This window comes from Oenanthe melanoleuca, chromosome 3 (genome assembly GCF_029582105.1).
Source record: "Oenanthe melanoleuca isolate GR-GAL-2019-014 chromosome 3, OMel1.0, whole genome shotgun sequence".
Lineage (NCBI taxonomy): Eukaryota > Metazoa > Chordata > Aves > Passeriformes > Muscicapidae > Oenanthe > Oenanthe melanoleuca.
Window position 1 is genome coordinate 34506770 of NC_079336.1, and position 12637 is coordinate 34519406.

General features: G+C 36.0%; 1 protein-coding gene across 2 annotated transcripts in view; it reads right to left on the reverse strand.

Annotated features, from left to right (window-relative positions):
- Positions 1–176: 176 nt before the first annotated feature.
- UBE2J1 (ubiquitin conjugating enzyme E2 J1) overlaps positions 177–12637 on the reverse strand; it is a 179574-nt gene continuing 167113 nt past the window's right edge. For both annotated transcript variants that reach the window (XM_056487513.1, XM_056487512.1), the window contains exons 6-8: positions 11939–12068; positions 8125–8250; positions 177–1398 (exon numbers count right to left, since the gene is read on the reverse strand). In XM_056487513.1, coding sequence (XP_056343488.1) covers positions 1126–1398; positions 8125–8250; positions 11939–12068 — 529 coding nt within the window. In that variant the 3' untranslated portion in view covers positions 177–1125. The remainder of the gene's footprint in view (positions 1399–8124; positions 8251–11938; positions 12069–12637) is intronic.

A 12637-nucleotide genomic window follows, 5' to 3' on the forward strand; every position in this document is an offset into this window, starting at 1 on the left:
CCAAAATATTGATTTTAGGTTAAAAAACGAAAAAAAAAGGAAAAAAATTGAACTGCTCCCCCCCCCCAAAAAAAACCAAGAAAAAACCACAACGAACTAACCAAAAGAAACCCCCTTACAAAAAACCAACCAACCAAAAAAACCTTCAGACAAACAAGAAACAAACTACCATGTGATACTTGAAACATATTCGAAGACTGGCTTGAAACTTTATTACTAGCAGGATTGTAATAAATACTTCTCTTAAGCATGTTCATATATATCTGAGAATTTAAGTATAATAAGGTTTAAATTTGCTTTAGTAAATAAAACCACATATGAAACATTCAGTTCAACACATTATGTATATTTCTGGTATAATTAAAAGACAACAGCTCTTGGTAAATAATTATATTACATATTTATAACTCTTGCAAGAATAGACATGTTTTGCATAATCTTCAAATTTTAAAAACAAGATATACAGTTGAAAGTACTAGAAGAGGACATTCAAATCTTTCAAAAGATTATCCAATCTTCTGAAAAATAAAAATCAAAATAATGCAAGTAGTTTTCTGATACCTACTTTCCTCCCACAATTCTTTCCCTCTTCCACACACACAAAGCAGCATCACAACCAATTTGTATGTGCTTTTCCTCTGGACATGTGTCATGGCAAATAAAAGTGGTTACAAAACCGTATTCCCTCTAAATTCAGAGTTCACCAGACACAAACACTAGTAGTGTTTCATTTTATAATTCCTTCTTCAATATCAAATCTTATACCAATTTAGATGGGGTACTTATATGGGCATTTATGCCCCATAAAAAATTTAATCAACCATTTTTTAAAAAATCGTCTGTTTCTAGTTTATAAATTACTCAAATTTAGACCCATACCACATGCCTTAATGTCACTATTCCACTGCACTGTTTCTCCAAGTATCTAGCGAGCACTCAATTAAAACTCATAGTTTACATGTCCAGCTTTGTTTTTCTTACAAGTAATGTATCTGTAGGTACATTAACATTCATAAGGATTTAAGCGTAAATACAAAAAGTAACCTTTGTAAACAGTTCTTATGTCTTAGCCAATACAGAATGTTCAGTGAAACATTCAAGTCACTGCTGTTAGGACAAACAACCTTATAACTCAAATACATACTCGTTAGCCAAGCATATTCTGCGGAATATGAGAGCTGCCAGCGCAAAGGTCAGCAGCACAATGAGCACAGTGGAGCCCGTGTGGTTGGTGTTGACGCGCGGCTGCTGTGCCCGGTTGAAGTCGGCTGAAGTTGGGACCCGTCTCTGGCTCTGCTGCTGCGCACGGCGCTGCCGAGGACTCATCGAGGTGCTGGTGCTGGACACAGCTGGACTGCGCTCCTGCCCGGCCACTGTGCTGCTACTCTGAGTTTCAGACTAAAAAGGAAACATTGAGTTGTCAGACAATACAGCATGTAAGATATGCGAGAGATAAAATCTTAAGGACAAAAATGTACTCTCCAGATAACTGCTAATACATTTCTCTAATTAAAAGATTGCTATAGCTTGTTGGTTTTGTGCATACATTATCCTGAGTACAAGTCTATCAAACTGTATTTGTGTTAAACATTTCAAATATCTTTGTCTAAGATTTTTTTTAACTCCTTGCTGCTCAAGAAATCTTTAATAATCCTCTGGATAAAATAAATAAAATTAAATCTCTGAGGATTTGCAATGTCACCTACACTGAAGGGGAAACAAGATGGGGAAGCCAAAAGGAGAATGGAGAGAAGTCCAAGAACTGTAATTAAGCAATGCTGCAGTGCTTCCTGTAGACAGCTAGGTCCAGAAGTCTGTTCTCATCATCACCAACACCACGAAAAAACAAAACAAAAATCCTAACCACAAACCCCTACCTACTTGATCCCAGCAGGAGTTCCAGAGCACAGCACGTGTGCAGGCACTTCCCTATTGCCCTCTACTGTTCAAACTCGGTCTGACATTACAAGTACTAAAAAATACACTTCAGCAAATGATTCTGCTCATGAGAATTTTATGCTGAAGAAAACAAGTCTCAGTCTTATGAGCTAGAAAATATGACATCTGATCTTCCACCAGACTAATCCCGCGTGCAATACTAAAAAGCTCAAACTTCCAACATTTAATATTAAAAATAGTGATATAGCATTGTCATTAGAAGTAAGCATTTTGACAAGTTTCAATTTAAAAGTGTTTAATAATAAAAAAAAGCTCTGAGAAATTACAAGTTTTAAAATTTTTAAGTCGTATTTTCAGTCCTCAGAAAATAAGGTTTTCTGGTATTCCTACTTAAAGCAATTTGCAGCTATTTTCCAAAGTTAGCTTTCTCCCCCTTTCCTTTTAAAAGATTATCATTACATCAGGTAAAACTAGAATTCTGGACATTTTAGATTTTTTTTAAAAGCCTTTTAATGGACACAATATCCATAACCTTAAGCAGTGCTTCATTTACTATATCCATAAAAGATAACCTTTCCACCTGACCTAACAGGGAATGCCCTCAACTGTGTATCAGGTTTGACAATCCAGAAGACAGTGAATAGCACTGAGTCTTGTGACTCCTCTGTGTGTGGACAGAAAATTCAGAATTTTCACCTAGTTGGTGATTTGTCTCACCCTGGGAAGAGGCCTTTCATTCCTACCTCCTCATTGTTAGTATTTCCCACTGTTTATCACTGGCAAACAAGTACTGATGCAATTACTTGCCATATTTGACAACTTGCCTATTTACACAGGCATCTTGCCTAAATAAGCGAAGCAGCTTGGGTAGCTTCAAAGAAAAATGTTTTTAAAAGATACATTTTATCACTAGAGACAGCCAAGAACACCACAAGCAGCCTGTCATGATTTCCAATACACTGCAGAAGACAGTAATTCTGCTTCTCACTTGAAAGCTCCTCATGCCAAGGAAAATAAAGACTTGGGGAAGCCAAGTCTTTGAAAACATAAAGTTCCTAGATTCATCTAGGTTCCCATCATCCAGAAAGTGAGAGGGAAAGAAGTGAATTCAGGACATAAGAACTACCAATTCAGTGTTTTCTTCTTCAAACAGTTTTTAAAGATATAAAAAAGTCTAGAAATATAGAAATCTTTCATCTTACTAACAAAAGTAACTAGCACTGACTGTCACACACATCTCAATACTGCAAAACTTAAATTTAAAAATAAACCAGAAAGGCCCTGTTCTGAATACAACAAGCTGTCATACGCTGACATGAGCAGATCTGTAATTCAAGAGAAATCTCACTGACAATGTCAAGGCTTTAAGTTATTTTTTGAGGAAATTATAGATGGATTGTGGCAGCAGCACACCAATGGTTTCACCCAAAGCTCAGCCAATGCACCACTTGGGATTCCCAACATAATCAATGGCCAACTATGACCAGACATGCAGAAGAAAGCTAAGAAAGGAGTGATCATGATCCAATGTAAATTTGGGTCCAGGTGCTACAGTATCTTAAATAAGACAGATTTTTTTTATTTGTTTGAAGGCTTAATTGATAACAAACCCAAACGTGGCAGATGGGCTGCACTATTAAGAAAAAAAAAAAAAAAAAAAAATCACAATCGTCTTCAACTTAATGGCAAGTCCTGAAACGCTTCATAAGCAAACATTACAAGATTTTTACAGTAACATAACACCTTTCATGACACAATTTCCATTGTGCCAAATAATGGTTTCTGCCAAACCATACTGGAAATGCGGATGAGGGCTTAACAGACTAAAAATAGAAGTTTCAATAATAGTTACATTATAGCCACCTTTAGCATCTGATCTTTACAGACACACATCACATTACTACATACTATTTATACTCCTACATGTCATATTATTTCTGAAGCTTCTGAAACTGTTAGCACTGATAGAAAATTTTGCTCCAAGGACATCTTAGCAATTATTTGATGAATAAGCTATTTCAGTAAAATATACTTATATCAGAACTAACAACAACTTATATAGTCTACCAAAATGCAAGGAAGGAAATTCATATCATCATGTTCAGACTACTGAAAAATGGTAAAATCCATTGCCTCCTCAGGCCATTATTTTAAAAAATTTTATCAGAATACTAGAAGGATCAAATAATCATCTTAGAAGTAACGTTTTAAAAATACAGCAAACTCAGGAACTCAGAACCACATAAATCCTCTGGGTTACTGGAGCTTCTTTCACTTATACTAATGGTCTGGGGAGAGATGCAGAAATCAGGATAGGTGAAATACTTGTTTGTCTGTACAACTTCCAGCTGAGGAAATACCGCAGTTTGACACAGCATGGCTTAATGGCTAATATGAAAAATGTCCATTTTTTAATGAATCAAAATTAGGCCAAGTACTCTCAATTGTCAAGACATTTAAAATGGTTGCTGTAGTATTACAAAACTAAGACATCACAGAGATAAAAGGAAACACTTTTTACCAATATGTCATTCAGAACTCATGATTAAAGGCAAGGGCTTTTATAAATCTCATGCATCAGAGCACAGCCTCACTTTTTGACAGAAACATCCTTCATCAGCTCCAGAGTAGCTGGCTTCAGTTACACCATTTATTTTATCACCCCTTATAATGCTTCATCCAGCCACTATTACCAGTGCAGATCACTACTATAGAATATTGTTTAATAACAGGTGCACTAAGGCTTCATGTATTCTCAGGTTATCAGAAAACAGCCTAACTACAGTTTTTATCTTGTTATTTAATAAAGCTTATCAAGCATCAACTTTATTCAGTATCTATAAGCTCCAAGGTGGGACATCATTCCATATCAATACACCAGATGTATTGTTACAGATTCGGTGGGAGTTCAGACACCCATAATCCACATGGATTCAGTCAGTGCAATTGGGGGAAGACAGAGAAATGCTGCTGAGTAAACTGCAGTGCTCTCCTGCAATGAGTTCCCACAGACTGTGATCAGAGTTTTGGTAAGTGACCACTGGACCCACGTCCAATCTGAGTATCTACAATACATTCCTTCAAAAGCATTGTTTTGCTCTGATGTGGAAGGATCTCACCCTAATACTAGGGGCAATTACTTTTATCTAATCAACTTTCAGCAGCAGTATCTTGCTTGCACTTGATACTCAAACAAGAATAATGTACTGTTACTTTGCCCTGAGTAGACATCAACAGCAGCTACTACAAATAATAAAAAAAAAAGTATTGTCAGAAGTAGTTTAATCAGAGGTGCTCTCTGCTCTGGGTTCAGACTCCTCAGAAGTACTATGCTGCATAATGCCTTTTGGTAGCCTATTGTTTTAGTTTTATAAATGCTAAAGACTGTTCTCTGCAGCTCTGTACCCTTTTTTACAAGTTGCTGTGGCAGCATTTTCCAGAGCAGCATTGTTCCTTTCCCTGTTCTCATGCAGTTGTACTCATTGCCTTGCACCTGGCAAACCTCGATAGTGTTGTGACAGCTTCTCATGGGAAGCAGGTCTCACCGGCGTCAGAATCAATCCCCTCTGCTCCTCCTTCCTCCTTCAAAGATCAGCTGTTTAAAGGCTGGATGACAAATGCTCTCTAGTAATACCGACACATAAAACTTAATAGCCAATGTGCAACATCTGCACCAGTGTTGCATGCTTCTGTCATTACTAATAGGACAGTGAATGGGAACAACCACTGCTGGTCTGGCAAAAAGACAAGAGAAGGTGGGGAGGAAGGGAAGTGACCTGGAAGATGTGGTCATGCAAGGAAAGCCCAGAAGTCAAGAGCTCTGAGTGCACCTCTCCCACAGCACAGACAAACACATCCATGCAGCAATTACACAAAGGGCAAGAATCTGTAAGACTGAAGTACTGAGTAACACAATGACAGCCAAAATATAAACAACAGTTTCAAACTGAGTTTTGAAATCTGAGAGACATACTCTTAATGGAAATACTGTAAGACTTGGACCTTTTTAGTCAGTGAGGCTATAATTCTTTCCCTAGGTGAAAGCTGACAGAGTGAGAGCTAATTCAAAATATCTTTTTTTCTGATGTAATGAAAAATTCTCTCTTTAGGAATAAGGCCCTGTGTGGAACAAAGAAATGGCCACAAAGTGATGCCATCCAGAGACCCATTTCAGCAAGCTCTTCACATAAGAATTGTTAGTGCTGTCCCAGAAAGGGCATTACTGTGCTCACAAATATTTTGCCATTAACACATTCCAAAAATCTCTTTCCTTTCAAGCAACTTAGAGGTAAAAAAATCGTGGAATAGAGAAAAATTGCTGGAAAGAATAAGCTTGACCATGAAGCAGTCCCATAGTAAAACACAGCCTACAGATTCCTTCACCTTCACCTAGAGATGACCCTTTCCTTATCACCTGTTTATCGCTGTGTCTTTAATGAAGACTGGCCACAACTGTTCTAGGAGCAGAAGAAAGGTAACACTCCATTTTTTTCTGCATCATTACTTCTAGTATTCACCTCTGTATTATCTAGAAAGACAAAAGGTCCTATGGCTTCAGAGTGAGACACATTAATCTACTATATCAGAAAGAATTACATAAGCTAATATAAGGATTCAGCATTGGCCCTACTTCTCCCCTTTTTACTCTCAAAGAGAGTAAACCCAGCAATTTTTCTACAATAGCTTATAATTAAGTACACATTTATAGAGTAAGTGGGAAACATTTTTTCCTTGAAGAGAGAACAATATGTTTTGATGTTGTCCACACCTAATGCAACTTTGTAAAGCAGAATTAGATCTTTACACAACAAGAACTCAATAAGTGGATTTTACACATACAAGAAACCCAGCTGAGTAGAAAAGATCTGAGGTTTGCATAGGTGCTCTTTCACACCTCTAAGCAGATCAAGGCCCAGAGTGCCCTACTTTGGAAAGATTTCTATTACCTTTCACATGAATAAGAACACAAAAATAGCAAGCTCCAATTCTTTAAAATAGTCTTTCCTGTTACAAATTTCTTTCTTCCACTGTGTGGCTATTTTCCACTTCTGAACGGTTCCAGATAATTCCTAACACTCAAAATGTGACAGCTCAGAAACAGCTGTTGGTTCAAACTAAAACTAACAATCCTGAATATCAGTTCAATTCCCTAAAACATGAACCCACTTATCATTTACAGTTAATCACATATATTAATATTTTTACATACATTTATATGTTTATACATTTAAAGGTCTCATTTCCCATGGAACTGATCTTCTAAAAATTAAATTAATTATTAATTAATAAATCAGTATAATTGATAAAACCAGTTTTCTTTAAAATGTGATTAATTTTAAAAAGTCTCTCTCCTCAAGAAAATACCAACAATGCCTTGGTGTGTTATATCTTTCTACTATATTAGCCAGGATTTGTAATAAGAAGTATGTAATAAAACTGTTTATTAAATCCTGAACAATCTGGAAAAATCCCTACTGTGGGGGTAAAAAATATGCCATAAGCACGTTTGTATTTTACATAGCTTGAAATACTTTGCCAACACACAACAGATGTTATTGGACATGCTGTAGGTTTTTAACCAATCTGCAGCCCCATCTTCTGTAAAAAAAGGGAGCTTAGCTGGGATTTGCTTGCAATTTATCAGTGAATTTAGACTGTATTTGCAACAGTTGTAATAGCAGCTGCCTTGGCCCATCACCAAACCTCAGTCACTTCCGAAACCTTTATGTAAGCCCTACACCTAGCAGTGTATTAAACATGTCATACTTCAAATGGTAAGAGTATTTTAGACTTACTTAAGAGGTTATAAAATCCAAGAAGATAGTATTGATTAATATTTAAAAGCTACAGGTTATCACTGAAACATTTTTTGCCTCTGGCTAAGAATTCTGTAGAAAAAACCTGTGCTACATTACACAGATGGTAAATTATAGTGCTTCAGACATCAAAAAGTTTTAATGTAATTAAAGGAAACATTGGGAAGAACTACTGCTAAAAGAACATTATTTATTGTTTTAAGAGAAGGAAGGGAAAACAGAGGTTGCTATTTCTAAAAAAGAGTCAGCATATTATTTGCTAATAGATTTTTTATATAAAAGTATGCAGGAGTTCCAGAATAAATATGTAAACTACATACTTTAACCAGGACTCCAATCAGAGTTGGTCCTTAAGAGGACCAATTTCATGTTCAGATTATGCCAAATAAAGCCCAAAGACAGACCATACCGTTGCATTTGCTGGAACTGGGAATGCTGCACCATCCTGCTGGGGCTCACGTGAAGCAGCAGAGTGATTCAGTCCTGATGTGTTCGAGGGTCCAGCATCAGACCTCCTGGATGAATTGACCTCTGCCTACAAGAAGCACATATATACACTTCACAGACTAGATCAAAATGGCTACAAAACGATTTGGCATATTTTGGAATGTGTATTTTATTGAAGACAATATGAGGCTTACCAAAATATAATAATCAGGTGTGCCAGTTGCATTTCAATCACACAGCAGCAAGTTTAAGAAATTTTCATTCTTTAAAAATAAGACTGCAAATGTGCAAACAATGGCTTAAAAACCAACTTTGTTTACACATAAAAAATATAACATTCAAAAAGAGCAGATGTAGAAAGCAAAAAGCAAAATTCTTTAGAAGATCCAGGACACTATGTCAGAACAATATGATTTTTAAAACTTTTGTTTTGCATGTCCTCAAGACAATGCTGACCTACTATTGATACAAGTGAAGCAGCAGTCTGTTCCCCCACAGCAGTAAGGAGCCTCTTGTGACTGCCAGTGTAATGTGGCTACACTGGTTGCAGTACCAAAGTTGCCACAGACAGCGAGGGCATATATGCATAACACTACACTGGGTAGCATATGCATGCCAGTGTGCAGTGTTTAAATTTCAGCACAGAGTAAAAGAAAATAAATACAAGTCTTGTAATACTGCTTTCATACCCATTTACAAAATGTCTACTGTGCACTATTTTCCATAATTTAGTTTTCATGCTTAGGAAATCTGAGACGAGATCAATAGGGACATGTAGAAAAACACAAACTCCAGTATATATGCCAGTAAAAATCTCTTGGAAATGCAAAAGGACATACCATCATAGTGCTGAACTGAAATACTTTTAAAATTGACACGTAAAAAAAAAGTCATGACCAAATCGATTTTTCTCAGTAAGCAAGTCACCTCCCAAGTCATGTGTCTAGATCCCAATTTATTATAAAGGTGACAACTTCAAATTTAGTGACTATCTTCAAATGCAGACATAAGTAGTGGTGGTAGTAGTAGCAAGAAATACAGTGTATTAGAAAACAACCAGTTATGGTGACAACAAACTGATAAGATCACAGTATAATAGTCTTTCATGATACTATTTAGTATGAGGAAATTAAGTTCTCTGTTTCTTCATGTGCATTGCCTCAAGAGAATCCAAAAAATATGGAACCAAAACAATCTGGAGATGGATTGCACATTTGAAAACTTAGAATCTGACAACACTGGTTTGCCTTTGCACTTGACTATTATGAACTGTAATACTAGACAGGAAAAGTTGTAATTAAAATATGGATCATCAACAAAGCAACACAGAATTATTAAACATTTTGACTGGAATGGACCTCTAGATGTCTCTGGTCCAACTCTCTCTAGAGTCATGTCCAGACAAGTTTTGAGCATCTCCAAAGCTGGGGGTTCCAGAGTCTCTCTGTGTAGTCTGCTCCAGGATTTGACAACACTCAGGGTGAATCTTTCTTTCCTATATCCAATCATAAGTTCCCTGGAACCTGTGAGTACTGATTTTCATACTCCAGCTTCTTCTAAGATGAGCTGATTTCATCTTTACTGTTAATCTCTACAAAGCAGTACCAAATGTGCATTTTATCTACTTTAGTTTATGAAAGTACTATGTCTAGCATCTAGACTGAAGGCAGACTAACATTTAAAAGATGATCAACAGATTAAAACATAATAATGAGGGCGAGGAGAGAATTAATTTTACTGCAAAATATGCCTTGTGATGGCAACATGAAGGTAAACCATACTGTCTTACAGTGATACATATGCTATTAGTAATTTACTTTTATTTTTCCTTTTTTTTTTAAACAAAATGGAATTTCTGACATATAACATTTAAAATGCAGAAAACTATTTGGAAGTCAATGTAAAACTGATACAAAATATAATTTATTATTAAAACATACAGGAATAAAGGTGGATGCTCACAGAAGCAGGAAAACCGTAATGAGAAGATGTGTTGGGTTTTTTTTCACCCTCCTGAATTTCACATTCCTATCTCAATACCACACAGAGGGCCTTTTAAAAAGTTACCATCTTGTTTAAAGCTGATAAGAAACACAAGAATCCTGGGATAATCTACACATAGTTAGGAAATCTCTTATTTAAGAATGAAGCTAATGCTAGAGTTTGCTAGTAGAGACTCTCAAATTATACATTCATCAGTAATCTGATGTTAAATCTTACCCCATAAATTGACGTGAAATGTATCCAAATGATTAAAAACTTATTTTCTGCTAGTAATTCATACTATTAGTTTATTATAAATACATCAATTGAACACCCCCACCTAACAACAAACAGATAAGAAAGTCAAGCAAAGCAGAGAAGCAGGAAGCTTAAAAAATCCCAACCCCTAAAATTTGATTTGAGAAGGGAAGAAAGACGCAACCAGAGGACAGAACTAATTCACCTTATTAAAAAACACCAAAAAACAAACAACAAAATGGTGGTAAAAGGCTGTAGAAACCTATGACTTTTGTTCATTTTTTCCCTGGCAAGTGCTTGTTATTAGAAGGTGGTGTCAAGTATATAGATACATAGAAAATATCAATATTCTTTAAAGACTGCCTTTAATTTTAAAAATGAAAAAGGTATGAAATATAAGTTGTGAGTTCTTTATCACAGAAGAAACTCAAAATCAAACTCTGATATTTCTAGAAATTCTTTGATGAAGATTAGCAGTTCTTAAGTAAAAATCAATCCTAAAATTTTAAACCCTTATATATTGTAAAAAAAGCCAGGAAAAGGCAATCCACTGTTTCTCCAAGTAGCTCAACTTTAAAACTCTGTCCCTGTTTTTCTTATTTTTGTAAAAATATCTGGAGATGTTTGTATCATAAGCATTATGGCAAAGGAATAGGCATGTCCTGCAAAACTGGCAGGAATGCTCAGAAGAAGACAATCTTTACTTTCATGGCACATACAAAAAAACGTAAAAGTAGTCTTTAGGACACTATGAGAGGAATATGGGTGATAAAAGGGGACATATTGGCAGCCCTGACCTTAGTGAGGATGTGTTCTGCACTAATGCCAGACTGTCATAATACAACCATAGTTCCCTGCCCTCTTGCACAGTAGTCTTCCTTAGTGGCTGATTTAAGAGTTTAGTGGAAAACCCAGTGAAAAACAACACTGTGCATGCACGACATGCAATTCTCTAAGGAATGTATTGGTCTAAACAAACCTTGCTTTCACTGAAACACAAGCTAGAGAACACATTTTTCGGTCACAGCAACTTCCATACCAGAGTTCAACTTTCAGTATCTTCAGATAGTAGCACAGTAGGTCAAAAGAATTTGCAACCATTTTCAGTAGTAATATGTTTTATTCCTTCCATAAGCCAAAAGGAAAAAAAAAAAATCACAAAGGTAAAAAATTTAGGTTAGCTTTGCCCAAACTATCCTCATCCTTTTATGATAGGACTAACTCTGGACAATTTAATCAAGTTATTAGTGTCTGAAAATGTGGAAGTAAAAACAACATAGGCAGTTTTTACCACAGTGGTCACCACTAAAATTAAAACCAATCAATGTTTGAGATGCACAACTTATTAATTGGCAAATTTCAACAGATCCATTCTTATTTTTTCTTTCAGACTATACTGAGAAAACAGGCTTCCACATAGCAATTGATGAAGGTTTTCTGAAATTATGAATGTTTCTGTGATTTACAAGTTTTTTCCCCAGTATTTTTTTTCTAATTCTATACAAGAGAGATGAAAATTTAAACAGTGACTTTACCTTGAAGCTAATTTGTCTGGCAAGTTCTTTAGCCTCCTTGTCTGCCTGGCTTGACACGCTTCCAGATGTCAGTGGTAAGAGGGCTGTCTTCATAGATGTGCCACACATTTCACAACAGAAGTCTTGTGACCTGCCCACAAAGGACATAGTTCAGAATAGCATGTTCTCAGTGCTCCTGTGTGCTTGTTTAAATAAACTTTGCAGAACAATCCACAGAAACATTAAGTGGTGGCAAGGCCAGTAGTTTAGAAATACTTCCCTCTGCCTCAAATCACACTATCTTGAAAAAATACATTGAGAATTATCTTTATTGCTAACACAAATTCTCTCATGTCATTTAGGAAAGTATTAACTACTGACTTAAATATCACTATTATTTATACTTTATTAATAATTTCTTACAATTAAAATACTTACATCTGCAGCAAATAAAAATTATAAATTATGAAGATTTAACTATTATTACAAATGCTATATTGGACCCAGGAGCTTGCACCTCCGATCCAGGAACTTCAACTTCTTGGAGAACATTACCATCCCACATCATCTCTCTATAGGGCACACTGCAGGTGGCTCTCCAGGCCAGTGAGGAACCACAGAGACTTGATAGCACAATACCAAGACCAACCCACCCACTGACTCACTCCTGTTACTGAATGCCACTGAAAAGAGCCTGGCTCTACCTATTTTACAACTTCC